Source organism: Agelaius tricolor, unplaced genomic scaffold (assembly GCF_023055355.1).
Source record: "Agelaius tricolor isolate 1412-34295 unplaced genomic scaffold, bAgeTri1.0.p SCAF_12, whole genome shotgun sequence".
Taxonomy (NCBI): domain Eukaryota; kingdom Metazoa; phylum Chordata; class Aves; order Passeriformes; family Icteridae; genus Agelaius; species Agelaius tricolor.
The window spans coordinates 23,879,873-23,897,729 of NW_027269272.1; the positions used below are offsets into that span (position 1 = coordinate 23,879,873).

At 40.9% G+C, this 17,857-nt stretch overlaps 1 protein-coding gene across 1 annotated transcript in view; it reads left to right on the forward strand.

Moving 5' to 3' along the window:
- SI (sucrase-isomaltase) overlaps nt 1–17,857 on the forward strand; it is a 43,755-nt gene that overhangs the window by 16,670 nt on the left and 9,228 nt on the right. Inside the window, exons 15-36 of the mRNA XM_071438152.1 lie at nt 43–214; nt 795–911; nt 1,375–1,529; nt 1,806–1,890; nt 2,646–2,702; nt 3,129–3,253; nt 3,602–3,690; nt 4,894–4,943; nt 6,284–6,454; nt 6,927–7,076; nt 8,312–8,518; nt 9,333–9,487; nt 11,085–11,253; nt 12,106–12,202; nt 12,609–12,721; nt 12,809–12,934; nt 13,662–13,790; nt 13,895–14,002; nt 14,098–14,160; nt 14,410–14,541; nt 15,131–15,215; nt 16,119–16,257. Of these exons, the coding sequence (XP_071294253.1) occupies nt 43–214; nt 795–911; nt 1,375–1,529; nt 1,806–1,890; nt 2,646–2,702; nt 3,129–3,253; nt 3,602–3,690; nt 4,894–4,943; nt 6,284–6,454; nt 6,927–7,076; nt 8,312–8,518; nt 9,333–9,487; nt 11,085–11,253; nt 12,106–12,202; nt 12,609–12,721; nt 12,809–12,934; nt 13,662–13,790; nt 13,895–14,002; nt 14,098–14,160; nt 14,410–14,541; nt 15,131–15,215; nt 16,119–16,257 (2,694 nt within the window). The remainder of the gene's footprint in view (nt 1–42; nt 215–794; nt 912–1,374; nt 1,530–1,805; nt 1,891–2,645; nt 2,703–3,128; nt 3,254–3,601; nt 3,691–4,893; nt 4,944–6,283; nt 6,455–6,926; nt 7,077–8,311; nt 8,519–9,332; nt 9,488–11,084; nt 11,254–12,105; nt 12,203–12,608; nt 12,722–12,808; nt 12,935–13,661; nt 13,791–13,894; nt 14,003–14,097; nt 14,161–14,409; nt 14,542–15,130; nt 15,216–16,118; nt 16,258–17,857) is intronic.

Genomic DNA, 17,857 nt, shown 5'->3' on the forward strand with positions numbered 1-17,857 from the left:
CTGTGTTTTCCTCTGTGTGACCCCAGCCTCATTCCTTTCCAGAGCCATCGAGACATTGTTCCCAGGAAAGAGAAGCTTCCTCATCTCGAGGTCCACTTTTGCAGGATCAGGAAAGTTCGGGGGACACTGGCTGGGGGACAATGCAGCCACGTGGGACCAGCTGAGATGGGCAATCCCTGGAATGCTGGAGTTCAACCTCTTTGGAATTCCTTATGTAGGACATCAGTTCCTGCCATCCTTTCAAATCAGAGAACAGATTACCTAACCAAGCACTCTGAAATAACCACTTACACTGGCTCCTCAAAATCAACCCTTTTCAGGAATCTCTTTTGGACATTTCTTTTTCAATCATCGATTTTTGATTTAGGCTGTTTGATTTTTGTGGCTGTAGTGACATAAAACTGGGTAACAAACTTATTATCTTATATATCCCAATCTACCTCTTATTTTAGCAGTTTTTAACATCGGTGGGGGATGTGAAACAATTCCTGGTTTTCTTATAATTTCAAATTAGAGACATCAAATTAGAGACATTAGAGACTTAGAAGGGAAATAACCAAAATCCTTTTTGTGATTTAAATTTGGCTTTGAAGCTTTTTTCCCCGTGCATATGATCACCAAACAGGAAGGTAAAATTTGGAAGAAGCAGAATGATGGGCATTGTTAGTGAGGGGTCAGTTTAATTTTTTGGACAGCACAGCTGGATTCGGGAGAGGAAAGTTACAAATATGTTGCACGTTTTGAAGTGCACTGTATATCCAGCACATTCTGATTTTTAAAAATTTTTTTTTAAGGTTGGAGCAGATATTTGTGGTTTCTTTGAAGACACCACAGAAGAGCTTTGCAGACGATGGATGCAAGTGGGAGCATTTTACCCATTTTCCAGGAACCACAATAGTGAATACGTCATAGTAAGTTGTGCTTTCTGTTCAAAACTGCTTTGTGTTGCATAACATCATTTCCTTTAATGCCACTTCTAATCCTCATTCTCACTGAGTAGCTTGAAAACAAAACCTGAAGCTGTCTTTATGAAATTACAGATGGGAGAGGCTGTGTTCCATAAGGGTTAATTGAGAATGCAGTTGTTTGGTAACAGTTTTATGAATATTGGCTGCTCAAACCACCAAGGAACACTGAGGCCTGTGTGAGCCACCAGGCTGAGCCCTGGGAGCTCCTTGGCATGAACATGAGTGCCAGGATGAGTCCTGGAATAACCCTGATGGATAAGGAAGGACAGGACACCAGGTCACAGCACCAGAAAGGAGAGCCCAGTGCAGAGCTGCCCCACAAAACCCCAGCTGAAACAGCTTTTCACACGTTTGGCAAAGTGTTTCTGAAAACCTGGCAATAAAAACAGTGGATATTTGTTTGCAGCATCAAGATCCAGCTGTGTTTGGATCCAACTCCTTGCTGGTGAACAGCTCCAAGCACTACCTGAACATTCGCTACACTTTGCTGCCCTACCTGTACACGCTGCTCTACAAAGCTCACACCCGGGGGGACACGGTCACCAGGCCCCTGCTCCACGAGTGAGTCTGGGAGTGTGTAAGCAAGAGGGAAATCTGACTCATTTCATACTGCTGGGGGACTTCCTAAACCTCTATCCTGTGAAAATGCACATTGGGGAATCTGTAGGTGGCTTCCCAATCGGTGAAACCCCATTTTGGCCTAATCAGGAGGTGATTTTTGTATAGCATCCTTTAGTCATGACTGTGAACAATCAGTACCCTGAAACCTTGAGGTTGCTGCTGATATAAATCACAAAAAAAATCTCAATTTCTGCTTTATCTTTCACATTTATTCAGGTTCTACTCTGATGAAATAACCTGGGACATCGACAGGCAGTTCCTGTGGGGCCCTGGGCTGCTGATTTCCCCTGTTCTTGAGCCGGTAGGTTTGGCTGGTTTGGGATCTGTCTGGTGGTCACAGGCCATGTGGAGGCACCAGCTCCCTCTCCTTCATTTATTGCTTCCAGTGAGAGAGCCCACAGCACATTTTTACCCCTGCTGAAACAGAAAAATCTCTCCGTTAAATCCTGCTCCTGTTTTCCAGTCTTCTATGGAGTCAGGGATATCTGGTCTGATATTCTGCTTTACCTCATCTTCACATCACCTCTGGGATTCCTTCAGAATTCCTCTCTGAATTTCCTTTGGAGTCAGCTCCTCTTGCTGCATTTCAGCTTCCCTGTGGTACAAGAAGAAAACAAAAAGGTCGTGGCTTATTCTGTGGCAGAATCTTGTAAATAATGATTTTTCCTGCCAGCAACACATTTGCCATGGAGAAACATAAAACATTTGTTAAAGACAAAGGGAAAGCAAGAATCTGGAAGGTGCCAGCCCCAAAATAAATGGAAATAAAGAAGATAGAGATATCTGTGGATAGGATCTGGTTCACTGGGTTTGAAGCATTGTGGCTTTGGGTGGCTTTCAATGAGCTGCAGAGCAGCAGCTCAGTTACACCCCAGCAGTTTTGCAGAAATCTGCTTGGATTGTCCTTCCCCCTGTCTGGACCATCCTCAACACCAGGAAACAGCAAAGTGTAGGAATATCGTGATTTTCTTCTCACACTGGACTTCAGCTTTATTGGAAAATTGAGTTTATCTGATTAAGTTGAAATTTGCATGTTGTTTCTTTATTCACTTCTAGGGTGTGAATTTCACTCGTGTGTACTTTCCTGAGGCAGAGTGGTACGAGTATGACACGGTAAGGAAATGCAGGGATATTATGGGATATTACATCATTTTCTAAATGGGATTGTGATGACATAGAATTGGTAGCCCTGCTTTGGGGACAGAGACCTGAAGGAAAGACTTTGGGGTTACTTGGGAGGCAAGGGATGAAGGGTGGTGGGATAAGCACAAGAACTAACACCTCAAGAAAGGGCTCAGATTATGACATTAAATCAATTATATGCAATTAATTTACATATATGCAATTATATTATATTTTATAATATAATAATATATATTATAATATATAGTATATTCTATGTGCCCATTAGCCCATAGATATTTACATAACTTAAGCTTTTTTTATAAGGAACAGTTTGATGAAACTCAGGACTTAAGAAAACACTCCCAGCAGTAGATAATACAAAATCCTGCTCTCTTTTCAATCTCTGTCCATCAGGGTGAACCAGTGCAACTGAAGAAAGTGTGGTACAATATACCAACCCCAGGAGACAAAATGGGGCTGCACCTGAGAGGAGGATACATTTTCCCTACTCAGAAACCAAACACCACCACAGTGACAAGGTAGGATCCCAAACAGAACACTTTTAACATTTATTTTTCTTCCCCATAACGGGGCTGAGGACTTCTAGGCTACAAATTTAGGATTTTCACCTTGAAATGTGGGAATATCTGTGATCCAAACCTCACTTCCACACCTTCAGTGAGGAATTATTTGCATAGGAATTTTAAAATTCACCGAGTATTTTAATCCATTTCCATGAAAATGAAAGGAAACCAAGGATTAAACTTAATCAAGGCAATTCTCCAAGGATTTGTGACCCTGTTGGATGTTTCACTCTTGCATGAACATGGAGGAAGCACCAAGAATGTTCAGATGTTTATTACACACATAAATCTCTCTTTCCACAGCCGCAAGAATCCAATGGGACTCATAATTGCCCTGGATATCAACAATGAAGCTTCTGGGGATTTGTTCTGGGATGATGGAGAATCCACAGGTGAGCAGCCACCAACAGTGAAATAAATACGGTTAACAAAGATCTAATGTGCTCAAATTTCAATGTTCCTGCTGGAAAAGAAGATATTGCAACACACTGCTGCTACTTGCTCATAAATCAAATGGTTTTCATCACTTTGAAGCAGAAAACTGTGACTGTTATTAATGTAAGATTGAAGTCACGACTTAATTCTGCAGAAGTTAAGAAAAAAGACATGAGGCTCTATCTAAGAATAAACCTCTGGTTTTCAGGAGAAATCTTTAGATTGTCAGGAGGTGACAGGATGGGATTTTCCCATGGGATTTAGGCAAACCACTGCCCATCCAGGGAGGTATCTGAACATCAGTACTGGAAAACTTCATACACTCCACTTGGACATCTTTTCCTTGTGGCCTGTACCAATCGTATCTCCCAGGAAAACTCCCAAGCCTCTGCTTTTGGGAATTTAGTGAAAGCTGGGGCTGCTTTTAAGAAATAGAGCAGTGCTTCAGCTGATTATTGCTGCCATAAATCCAGCAGGCCTTGGGTGGCTGCTGTGCACGGGGGTGACAGCTCCACGTGCTCCTCTGGCCTAAAATAACAAAGCCATTACTGCCCTCCCCGCTGCTGCCAAACAGAGCAATAAAACATTTCATCATTTTATGGCCTGCCCAAAACTTACAGTTTTTGCAGTTTTACAGGGGGAACCATTTGCAATTTGCTCGTGATGGCAGGATTTGTCTTTTTGTATGTGGGGGGAAAAGAAAAGTGACTTTGACCACACTTTTGTATTTCTTTTTCCTGGTTATGTGTTATTTCCTCTCTTATGGTTCCATGGCATTTATCATTATCATCATCATCACCATGATCTTTATATGAAGAACCTTTATTTAGGTTACATTAAAGGATTAGTTTTGATCAAAACTTTTATATTTAAGACAAACTAAGAAGAAATAACGGTACAATAAAAAACCCACTACATTTTAGAAGAGCTGCTTTCACTGAATTTTCGTGGAAAAAATTAGGCCTCCTGGGAGGCTGGCCAAAGGAAAAAGGGACATTTCAGTTCCTCAAAGAAACATTAGTAAATATTTGAGTTTCTTAGTGCAGCTTTGAATGCTGTCCTGATAATTAACAGTTTTTTGGTCTCCAGCAGTGGCACAGCCCTACTTTAATTTTATTCTTTTCTGCACTCCAACTGTAACCTCTTTCTTTACCTTTTAGGTACAATTGACAAGAAAGCCTACATTTACTATGAGTTTAAAGTTTCCAACGTAAGTATTTGATTTTAATTTCTGATTTTTATCCAGAATCTTTTAAGAGCATTCTTTTCTCTCTTTATTCTCCTGTAAGATTTGCTGGAAAACAAAACATTTGCCAAAGCCAGGAGGAATCATATTCAAAATACTCCCATTTAATTGGGATGAAATCTGTGGTGTTTTTTTCTCCTATTTAATAGAAATATCTAAATGACTCCTATTTCCTTCCATGTAATAAACTCAGCAGCAATATTCACTGAACAAGAGAAGTCTAAAGCACAAGAGACATTGAAAGCAGAGTCAAAAAGGACAAGCATGGTGTGTTTGTGATTCTCAAAATAGTGGCACTGTAAAAAAAAATATATTTTTATACTGTGAAAATACAGCTGAATGTCTCCAAAGAGTGAGGGAGACCCACACCTTGTCTGAACCCTCAGAAACTACATCGGGATTAAGTTTTATTGTGTTATTATTACGTTTTATTGTGTTATTTTAAGCTGAAAGTGCCTTTGCAGGGTTCATGGACATCAGGGTGGAGTCCTGGTAGTGTTTCTATCTAACATTGACAGTAACTATCACAAAACAAGGATTGCCAACAACATGTTATGTAATAATGTCATAATTACATAACATATTATCTGTACAATGATAACAATAACATTAATCTTGGGTAAAGGTATTCATTCCTTTGCCATGATGAAAGAGCATAAACTGAGTGAGAGAATGCAGAGGAACATGAGTGAAGCACATGAACTAGTAATTTTTTAAATCATAACTAATCAAAGAATCGTTTGTAGATAAGACACCTCAGTTGCTGTTGGAGTTTGAGACTCCAGCAGCCAAATCATGGCTTGACTGTGATGACATTGAATTAGCAATTAACAATTAACCTCAACGTTCCCAGGGAGGGCAATTGGAAAGTTCCACACACGTGTCACAGCCATGGTGCACTTCCTCTGCTTGGACTCTCCATATAAAAATAATTACTGGCATGGAATAGGAACTGGTATTTTTATATATGGGTGGTATTTTTATATGAAGAGAAGTGAGAACCTTTGGATGTTGGAACCCAATGAGTCTGGAGTTTATCTGCCCTGTCACAGACCCACCCCAGCCTTTCTTTATTTCCCAAGCAAGGAAGAAAAGCTGAAGCACAACTCTGAATATTGTTTTATACATGGTAGAAAAGCCTTATTGTGATACCAACAAGCAGAGCAATAATTAATATATGTGGAAAAATATATTGTTTTTTTTATGCTACAATGTGAAAATATTCATAGAAAAAAAAAGTTAAATCAGGAGGACTTTTGGCAGATTTTTTAAAAGAAAAATATGACCACTGTATTATTTTTCAGAATGTTCTACAAATGACTGCTACACACAGCAATTATGCTGATCCAAACAACCTGAAATTCGAGGAAATCAAGATATTGGGATTGTCCCAGGAAATAGCATCAGTTTCTGTGTCTCAGAACAATGCTGTGCAGGATTATACCCCTGATATCACCTATGATCCTGTCACAAAGGTAAAGCAATAACAGGGAAATGGAAAGTAAACATATTTAAAATTGCACCAACTTTATTTTATATATTGCAAAGGACAGTACCCAGTGCCAATGTTGTTTCAATGAAATACAATGTGAATTTTATTACAGAATAAAAGTACAATTGCATTCAACTCTGCTGCATAAAAGTGCATCTAAGTCATGCTTGCAGTGCAGCAGACAGCTTGTTTCATTTATTTATTTCTGTTTGCTTCCAAGGAAGCTGTGGCATGAACTCCATATTTTTAGAGGTTTAATTCTTCAGATTTAATCTGTAAAAATATCAGTTGTGTGTCTTTGTAAAAGTGAGACTGTATCAAATCTTACAGGATGGGATTTTGTGAATTTTCAGTTTTTAAGTATATTATACTTAAGGACCAGCACCTCTTCTGACTGAAGGAAAGCTGGATGGGATGTAACATTTAATAACTGTTTATTGTTTCATATTTCTAAGGTTGCTGTTATAAAAGGGCTTCAGCTTGAACTGGGAAAATCTTACACAATCAAATGGACTCAAAATATGAATGTCAATGAAAGATTTGATTGTCATCCCAGCCCTAACGCAACAAAAGAAAAATGTCAACAACGCGGCTGTTCCTGGGAAGTAAGTCATTATTTCTCTAAACTAATTGGATAAAAAAAAATCCAGAATAAAAGGGTTTCCTTTGTGGTTGTTACAGAATAAAAGTGGTCTGGGAGATTTGTCAGGTTTAAATAAAATGGGCCTCAGCTGGACTGTACTGATGGATTTTATTTACCTCAGTAGCTGACAACCATTTCAATTCTACCACATTGTATCAGGAGTTGAGGAAAAATGATTTTCTGAGAGATGAACAGAAATAATATTAGAGTTAATTAAAAATCAGAAGAGCATCTTCAGCTGCCCCTTCTGCCTCAGTGGCACCATGGCCTGCAAGGCTCAGCCTCTTCGTGTCACTAAGGGACATTTTAAGTCAAATTAATTCCTCTGGATCTCAGTTTGACAGGGAATCCCTGAATCCCACAAAAATCTTGATTCGTTTGTGAACTTGTTTATATCTGCATCAAGGAGCTACTTTAACATGAAGTTCTTTTACACATGGTTTTATGTATTAATATTATCAATTATCAATAAACATGTGGGAGCAATATGGCCTGGCAGGGCTGAACTTCAGAGGGTGCCTCCAACTAAGTTACTGCCTGTTCTTCTAAATCTAAAATGCCCATTTTGGGCCTTTCCTATAGGAATGAAATCCAAAATTCAGTGCTGGCTGCTCCTGCACCAGCACCTGCTGAAGCAGTTGATGAGCTGCTCTGGTTTTGTTGCACTGCTAAAAGGATTTTTTGTGATTTTGGACATTTCCAAATGTCAGGAGATCTCAGATGAGTAGGATGTAATTTTCACTGGATATATTAAGGATAATTTGTGTGAATAAAGCCAGTGAAAGATCTGCTCTGATGCTGCCTGAGTATGAAGTGGGTTTTGGGCACATCTCCTTCGAGGCAGCCAGAGAGAAATGGGATTAAAAGGGACGAAGTTTAGGAATTCCCACAAGCCAAGATTAAACCACGTTGAGGGATTGATCTGAAGATCACAGAGATGGGGAAATTAAATCCTTCTTAATTGCACATGGATTCAGTTTCCTGACTGAACTATTTCCACAGCCTTCACTGGATGGCTTCATTACACCTGAGTCAGCATAGAGATTATTCTGTATTATTTCTTTATTCAGGTTTCCGTTAATTTTCCCCCCAATTCCACATTTGACACAGATCTGATTAAAAACAGGATTCCATGCTAACAGCTAATAAAAAATCCAGCTGATTTGCTAACCTGAAACTCCTTTCTGTTTGCACCAGGAGACATCAAATCCGAATATTCCTTCCTGCTACTACAGCTCCAGCAATCCTTACTTCATAGAGAATGTTCAGTATTCCCCCACTGGAATTGTGGCCACCCTCAGCCTGGATGACTCCAAGGTCAGGGCTAACGAGGCTTACACTGCCCCAATCAGCACCCTGCGCCTGGAGGTGAAATATCATCTCAACAACATGCTGCAGTTTAAGGTAAAGCCAGCCCAGAATTCCTCAAATGTTTTATTTATGGAAAGTCAAAGGGCTTTTTATGGCCAAATTTATATTTCACAGACAGAAGCAGCCTTGTGTGAATATGTCTCTCCTTCTAAGAAATTATTATTGCTCTTAGCTTGCATTTTTTTTGTCCTGAAATCCTAGCACTCAGTTTTACAAAGAAATTACATGAATCAAAGGTATAATGCCAGTGTATGTATGTAATGTCAAACAGGAACTTTGAAACTGAAAGTATTTTGTTAATATGCAGGTAATTTATCTGTAAGTGCTCTCATGATTCTATAGCTTATTTTTACATCCACCATTGCACTTCTATTCTAAAATTGTCCATGCACTGTTGTTTGACTGTAATTTATTGCCATATGTTTAACAATATTGAGCTAAGTGGTCAGACATCAAAAACTACCTTCTATCAACTTTCAAAATACAGAAAACCTGAAAAAGAATCCTAAAAGTTGAGTGAAAGAAGAACTAGAAAATTATTTATCATCCTTGCAAAGTATATACACCTATGTACAAAGCATATACAATGAAGTAGATATGCCAATATTGTAAATATAAGTATGTACTTTAAATTCATGTGGATCATTAGACGAGCCATTCATGATCCAAAACAAATCTTTGGTTGGTTGGTTGGGATACTTTTGCCCCCAACAAATTCCTGTGAAAGAAATGGCTCAAGACCATGCATTTGAAAGGAAATGCTCACCAGAGGAGGTGTTCAAAACCTGAATCTGATACAGATTTTGAAACAACTGGCTTGTTTAAATAAACTGATTTTTCTTCACAGATCTATGATTATCAAAACCCACGGTACGAGGTCCCTGTGCCCCTGAACCTGCCCAGCTCCCCCACGAGCTCGAGCCAGGAGCGGCTCTACGACGTCTCACTCCAGATCAAACCCTTCGGGATCCAAGTGCGCCGCAAGAGCACGGGGACGGTCATGTAAGCCACTGCCACCCTTTGGGATTTTGTGCCACACGGTTTTGGTGGCCTTTTTCATGCCAAACCTTCTCTCTGTGCACGTGCTGGAGCGAAGAACACATTGAAGTGTGGCTCTGAAGGCTGCTCCTTGTGCGCTCCCCGAGTTTCTGGGAGGAAAAGGATTTTCTACAGTTCCTAAAATATTCCTTAGGTGACCACAGCACTCATTAAGGATTGGCCTGACCACAGCTCATTAAGGATTGGCCATTTGGGTCAGTTTTGGGGAATGGTTAGTGTGGAGGTTCCAGTTGTCAGTTTCTCTGGGTCTGGAGTGAAGGCACTTGAGACGATAGTTCATGTTTGGACTCAAGTGTTTATTATTTCTTATCAGTAAAACAGTCTCGCTGCTGTGAGCTTAGCAGCTTTTTGTTAGAAGGCACAAGATGGCCAACAATCTCTTGGTACAAGGTCTTTTAAGACTAAACTGTCCAATTAAGAACTGACACCTGGATTATTTTCCCTTTTAACCCAATAACTGATCCCAAAGATCCCCCAATGCAGACTTTTCTGCCCAATTACAAAATACCACCATGAAGAAGAAGGAAGAGGCATGAAGAAGAAAACTCAGGACAACACCCTGTGCCCTCCATCTTGCTTCCATCCACTACATACTAGAAATCCCAAATCCTAAATTTCTCACCAAGTGACACACCTACATTACTCTCTATAATCTGTTCCACACTTTAGTGGTTTCCACTCCATCCTGAAGCCTGGGAACCTCTCTCCATGAATGAGGGTCAAAGTCAGTGCTCCCCTGGGGGTCAGGGCACCCCAGAGCAGACACAGAAATATTCCCAGTGCCCTGGGTTAGGGGATATATAGAAGGAAGTGGTGTCCCAGCTAACTCGAGATTTGTTTTGGTAACACAACAGATGAGTCTGGCAGGAGCTTCATTTTTCCTTGATTAAGTCAGAGTTAGAAAACAGAGAACAGTTGAGTGTGTTTTTTTTATTCAAAAAAACAATTTTATTTAATTTTTTTAAAGTACTCAAAACTTAATTGTGAATTGAGTTTCCTTTGCCAACTAGAATAATAATTCAACCTGCAATTGAAGCTCCTGGAACGATGAAATTCTCTGGCAGAGCCCACTGGGCTGCAGTTTGATTTCTAATTGGAAAGATGCTGATTTATAATAAATGTGACCTGTGAATGCAATTCCAGTGTAATCTGCACAGAAAGCCCAGTGAACTGTAAAAAGCATTTTGTTTACTATATTCCATGTGGCTCCAGTGCTCGGTCTGGGAGGAAAATAGGATTGCTGAAATGCAATTTTCTCTCTATATTTCCAAAATATGACCCACGTTGCCGTGCACGATGCCTGTGTGCTATTCCTCTCTGAGAGACACAGAGGATTTGGTGTCCCTAAACTCTTCAGCAATTCTTGCACACCCCCATTCCATGTCCTTTAAGTTTTTTTGATAACCACAGGAGTTTTAGCCCACTTTTACTGAAGAGTGAGATCTCCAGAGAAAAAGGGTGGCTCAAAAGGAATTGTCTGCCAGAAACACAGCCCTGAGGACGCTCTATTCTCATTTTCCCTTTCCTCTTCCCTCTTCAGCTGGAATTCAGCCCTGCCCACCTTCACCTTCAGTGACATGTTCATCCAGATTTCCACCCGCTTGGCATCCCAGTACATCTACGGGCTTGGAGAGGTGGAGCACCCCACCTTCCGACACAACATGAGCTGGAACACCTGGGGAATGTTCACCAGGGACCAGCCTCCAACTGTAAGTGGGCAAAGAAGAGGAAAATGTGATTTCTGAACCAACGAGTGCAGAACTGTTCGGCACGACTTTAAAATCCAGTGGATGTCTGCTGGTGTTGGGCACTGGCTCTGAGCATATTTATCAGTTTACAATTTTAGATGGTGTCTCCATGGCAAATGTCTTCTGTAAATCCCTTATTTGTGACCTGCAAGAACAATGTGAGGAGCTCAGACCCTCAGTCAGATGTTGGAAGGTGACAGATGGCTTAGGAGTAGCAGCACGTTCATCCTTTTTTTATTCTCCTCTCCTCATTGTTTTGAAAATTAGACATGAGTCAGAACAATTCCTGTTGCTTGGGGATTAATTTAGTACTTGCACAGGTAAAGCAGAAATCTTATCTCTGTTTATTTGTCTTATTTCCTACAAGATAGCAAATTTCCAATTATCAGGGAATGGCCAATGAAATAGCAGCAGCTAATTATATCTCTAATTTCCAGTTCAGGCTGAACACATTTTGAGAAAATTAAATATAATGTCATCAGCACCTCCTGAGCACGCAGACACCTGGTTCTGTTTGCAAAGAAGAGAAAGGTTTGTCCTGAGGAAGCACCTTCTCATTAGTGAAATTTAAGTGCAGCGATGCCTGTGCTTTCCTTCCTGCCTGAGCAGCCCAGACAAGCCTGACAAATTATGAAGCTCCAAGTGACCTTCTGCAGGTCTGTTTTGTGGTTAGGGAGGGTTCAGGTGCCTACATTTAAAGTTTATTTGCTATGTTTGGCAATTGTCTCATCTTTTATTAAATTTATTACTAAATGTTAATAAGCAAATGTTTGCAATGTTTTTCCAGTAAAATATATTTTATTTTATTTGCAGTACCTGTTGAATTCCTATGGTGTTCATCCATTTTATATGGGTCTTGAAGAAGATGGCAATGCCCACGGGGTTCTCTTGCTTAACAGCAATGCAATGGGTAAGAAAACCTTCATTTTATCTCATAAAATTGTGGAATAGTCTGGGTTGGAAGGGACATTAAAGCTCATCCTGTTCCACCCCCCTGCACAGACACCTCCTACTGTCCCAGGCTACTCCAAGCCCTGTCCAAGCTGGCCCTGGGCACTTCCAGGGATCCAGGGGCAGCCACAGCCTCTCTGGGCAACCTCAGGGCCTCATCCCCTCACACAGAACAACTTCTTCCCAATATCCCACCTAAGCCTCCTCTCTGCCAGTTGGAAGCCATCCCCCCTTCTCTGGTCCCTCCAGACCTTTGTGAATTGTCTCTCTCCATCCTCCTCCACGTGCTCCATTTTTACAGTCAGTGTTTTGCACCGGTGGCAAACCCAGACCTCCTTTTCTCCCTTCCTTCCCTCCACTTCCAGATGTGACCTTCCAGCCCACCCCTGCCCTGACCTACCGCACCATCGGAGGAATCCTCGACTTCTACATGGTGCTGGGCCCGACCCCCGAGCTCGTGGTCCAGGAATACACCCAGGTAGGAGCCTGGCTGCTGCTGGGCTCTGGTGGGTCGGGTTGGTTTCTCTTCCCCCTCCTCACCAGGAGCCTCCTTTCCTCTTTCCAGCTGATTGGGCGCCCAGTCATGCCACCCTACTGGTCCCTGGGATTCCAGCTGTGCCGCTACGGATACGCCAACGACGCGGAGGTTTCCCAGCTCGTGGAGCAGATGAAGGCGGCTCAGATTCCCCACGTACGTTGGCAGCAAATAACTTTGGGAGCAAATAACAAATAATTTGAGCTTTTGGCTTCGTAGCATCGACTAAATCCATTTAAACACTAAAGCAGTAACCCACCAAAAGCACCCCTGATGCGGTAGAGAAGAGCAGGTTTTGTGCCACGGACTCTGGGCTGTGTTAAAAGCTGTTTAATTTTCTTATTCGCACCAAAGAATGACAGGAAGGAGCAGTGATTAAGAAAAACCAGCAGGGAGAAAAAGGAAGAGCATAATTTCATTGCCATAATGCTCTGTGTCAAGTCAAGCTGTGATTTGGCCCAGGTTGTTGTTGGGGTAGTAGGAATAGCACTTAGTCCTAACAAAATTATGCTATAAATTGAATGTGGATTCATTTTAAATATAATAATATCAATGTTTCAATAGAGAACAGGTATTCCCATTGTTTCCTTATGGCTATGGAAATATAGGTGCAGTTTCTGTGTACATATGTACAGACAAATAATTTTTTTTTTCTATTTTGTATCAATTTCTCCCCTCAATTTAGATGCAGCAGTGAAAGGTTTATTTTGCTTATAGATTGTGTAATATTCATTTAACAACTGCAGCCTGAAGTTACCACTGCTTCCAATTTTACACATCGGAAGTTCAATGCTTTACTTATTTTGGCCAATTTTCAATATTTGGCAAAAAAGAGGAGAAAATAATTTAAAATTAATTCTTTTTTTTTTTTTTTTAACTTCAGGATGTCCAATTTGTAGATATTGACTACATGGAAAGGAACCTGGACTTCACCCTTTCCCCACGTTTTGCTGGATTACCGGCTCTGATCAACAAAATCAAAGCAGAAGGAATGAGATTTATCATTATCCTGGTCAGTATGGAATATTGTTTTTAAATTCCAATACAGCCTCAAAAAATGGAGAATATATTCAACGTGAGTTTTGAGCCTAAGGGTAAAAGTGTTTGTATTTGTAGGATCCAGCCATTTCTGGGAATGAAACCAATTATCCCGCCTTCACCAGAGGTGTGGCCAATAATATCTTCGTGCAGTGGCCTGATACCAAAGAAATTTTATATTCCAAGGTACTGTCCAGGGATGAGTATTTAACTGTGTGTTGTTGATGCTCAGTTTGTATTTAGTGTGGCTTGATTACTTAAAATATTCTTTGTCCCATTAGGTCTGGTCGTTTCTTCCCAATGTCCAAATCAATGAGTCACTGCCTCATGAAGACCAAGTAGAGGTAAATACTGACATGGTTTGGTTCTGGACTCAAATATAGATATTAATCAATTAAAATAGCAGCAAAATCATTGATAAATCTCATGGCAGGAATAAGTTGAAGAAACTGGTTAAGCCTTCCAAAAAAATTAGTGAACAAGCAATTATTTTTTGTTGTCTTTTTTTTTTTTTTTTTTTTTAAATTCCAGAGTTGTAACTATGGAATACCTTCAGTCCCCTCATCTGTCTTGTTTTCCTTTTGTTTTTACAGAAATACGTATCCCATTGTGCTTTCCCAGACTTCTTCCGCAATTCCACGGGGGAGTGGTACAAGAGGGAAATCCTGGAGGTCTACAACAATCCCGACCCCTTAAAAAGCCTCAAGTTTGATGGGCTGTGGACTGTAAGTGTGGAAACATATCTGATTTCTGGATTGCTTTTCTCTGCCTGACACTGGTGGAGGGGGCCCAAATTTCTGATTCCCAGTATCTGCACTGCTCTGGCAGAAGTATCCCGTGTTAAATTCCTATTAAGGAAATGTTGGACTTGATGATCTTGGAGGTTGTTCCCTCAAAACAAAGAATTGCTGAATCACAGAATTGATTCTGGAGGAGATCTTATAAATCTTCTATTCCCATTCCCTGCCATGGCAGGGACACCTCCCACTGTCCCAGGTGCTCCCAGCCCCAGTGTCCAGCCTGGCCTTGGGCACAGCTGGGGATCCAGGGGCAGCCACAGCTGCTCTGGGCACCTGTGCCAGGGCCTGCCCACCCTCACAGGGAACAATTCCTTTCCAAAACCCCATCTAATCTCCCTTTTTCTATCACTCCATGCCCTCATGGAAAGTCCTTTTCCTGCCTTTTTATGCAAGCCTCTTTATGGAACATGGGATGCCCAGCTGAGGCTCCTGAGGAACCCTGCAACGCTGCTTGTGTATAATTCAGAATTTATGGTGTTCTGTAGCAAACTAAGGGGTTTTACTCTGTTTTTAGGACATGAATGAACCAGCAGCTTTTATGAATGGCGCCATGGGTGGCTGTAAGAACGAGCTCCTGAATTATCCCCCCTACATGCCTCGTAAGTCTGATTCCTCCTTACAAGAGTTTTAGGTTTTTCTGGTTCCCAAATAAATTCTTATCTGGTATATGGGGAAGAAAAGCTGAAATAAAGATGGATTTATAAACCCACAGATCCTCACTGGCGTGGCCCTTTATTCCTGAGATTATGGGCACACTGCAAGCCCAGGTATTTCAGCAGGAGCTGTGCAGCACTTTGTAAAAAAAAGTTCTTTCCAGCTCCTTGCTGCATATGGATTTTGGTCCCTATTTTGTGTTTAAGTGCTTTGCTTGAGGCATGCCAGAGAATTGAGCTCTTGGTTTTTGCACTTTTCTCAGATGAATAATGCAATTAATTAAATATTTAGAAAATATCCATGTGTCTCCTCTCATTACCATTTATGCGAGCAGTCAAATGCTTGAAATGCTTCGCTTTCTTAGCTCGGCTTTCCTGAAGTACTGGTGTAAAGTAGTACTAATTAGGATTATTTATTAATGGTTTATTAGCATACTCTTGCTGCTTGCTGTTGTATTCAGGTTTCATGAGTGGTTTCTCGTGAATTTCCAGGAAATTAATATTCACATAGACAGATCATACCCCCACCACATCCATTTTTCTGTTTAAGTGATTAGTGTGACAGCATTCAAAAAGATTTGAAATATTTTCTGATATACTCTGTTTATTCTTTGAGCCTCTGTAGTAAGAGCATCTGTAACTGAACTATTAAAACATTCACAGGCTCAGATACCTGCATAGGAATACTGGAAATGTTCCATTTTGAAAATGCTATTTTTATAATTATTAATAAATGACAGTATAAAGAGACTGAATGCCTAACAGATTATGAAAATTAAGAAAAAGTAACTCAAATGATTAATACGTGATTATTTATAATAATAAATATATTTCTTCCCTTTTCACAAGATCTGGGATATAGGTCAACAGGATTAATCCACAAAACTCCATGCATGGAAGGTCTACACTACCTCCCAGACGGGACCCCAGCCAGACACTATGATGTCCACAGCCTGTACGGATGGTCCCAAGCCAGACCCAGCCTGGAGTAAGTGCTTTGCATGTTCCATGCTGCCTCCAGGATATGCTCTGATGCCTCAAGGGGCTGCAACAGAGGCTAGAAGGAGTTAGGAGGAATAAAAGTGGATATTTATTGAAGTGCCTTCAAAGGCCACAGCCATGGCTCTGCCCCAATAGCTCCAAGATATGGAAGCAAAAGAGGGTTTGGTGATGAGATCTCACATTTTTAGTCCATTTGCATATAGGAGTTGACTATCCAATTAACAGCTGCAAATTTTGAAGTTTCATCCTCCTTGCCTGCTTGCCCGCCCTCCTCCTCTCACATTGCTCATGCTTGGGGCCTGCAGTTTGAACAGCTCCAGTTGCTGTTGGGAGTTACATTTTCCCTTTCTTATTCCTGTTATCCCAAAGTCACTCAGTGATGGGCTCAGCCTGGGGCAGGTCCCTCTTGGCTCTGTCACAAATGAGGAAGCTCCAGAAGTTTCTCACCAGAGCCACCCCTGCCAGGACCTTGTTGTGCCCACACAGTGGAGCAGACAAGAATTTGATGGGAAAAGGAATATCACCATCGTTTCTGTGCTTTAAATGTGAACTGTTTTCCTCTGCTTTGTGAGGCACTGCAACAGAAATCACTACAATAAATCTCACAGCTCGCACAGATACTCTCACACTGGAAATTTATAGCGAATGTTATCTACAAAATATATACATATACATATATTTCAGTCCCAGATTTATTTTTTGGCAGTAACTGAAGGGGTACTTGTGAAACTGAAGAAATGCAATAATTTATTTTGATACTAAACCACCCAAACAGAAAGATTATTTGCACACAAAACTCACAAAAGACTGTACCTGAGAAGTGAGCATCAGTATTTTATGTAACCTGGTGTCATTTCAGTCCTCCATCCATTAGACACAGGAACTTTGGGATATGGCCTCGATGCTGTTCTTTTGTAATGAGGATTTTGCATAGCCAGAGTCCCTATTAGTGAATACAGGAACCTTGTGGAGGTAAATGCAGCCTTTGTGACCTGAATAATTGTTTTTCATGCATAGAACTACAGAGCTGAGGCTCCAGGCACTGAACACTCAGGTCCTGCTCATCCCTGAGCAGTTCTGCACGTGACATTTGCTGTCTTCACTTTTGCAATTTTGGCTGCCACCTCCAAAGCATTATTGACACAGGGAAAGCAAGCAGAGAATTAAAGTGTTGGACAATATGTTATAAAGGAATGAAGGATCCTAGGAAAGTTACTGTTTGTCTTGGAGGAAATAATTGTGGCAAATTAGTCTGGCTTAATTGCTGCAGTAATTTAAGTGACTTGTGTATCTTTACTGTAATTATGGTGTCACTAAAGCTGCAAATCCTATAGAAAAATAAGCAAATAGTGCCTTATTGAAGCAGCAGTTTAGGCAATTATGGGGCTCTCACACTGGAGAGCAGTGGGACTTAATCAGGGTGATTTTCTGACTAATATTCATATTGATGTACTGTCACCTTGGTCTTTCAGGAGGGACTAAAAGCCCCTGACACTTTTTTTAATTTCAGCTCCTTTTAATCAACTAAACTTATCCTGAGACGTACAATATTCCTGCTACCTCTGTTTGCACTCTTGTGAGCCTTT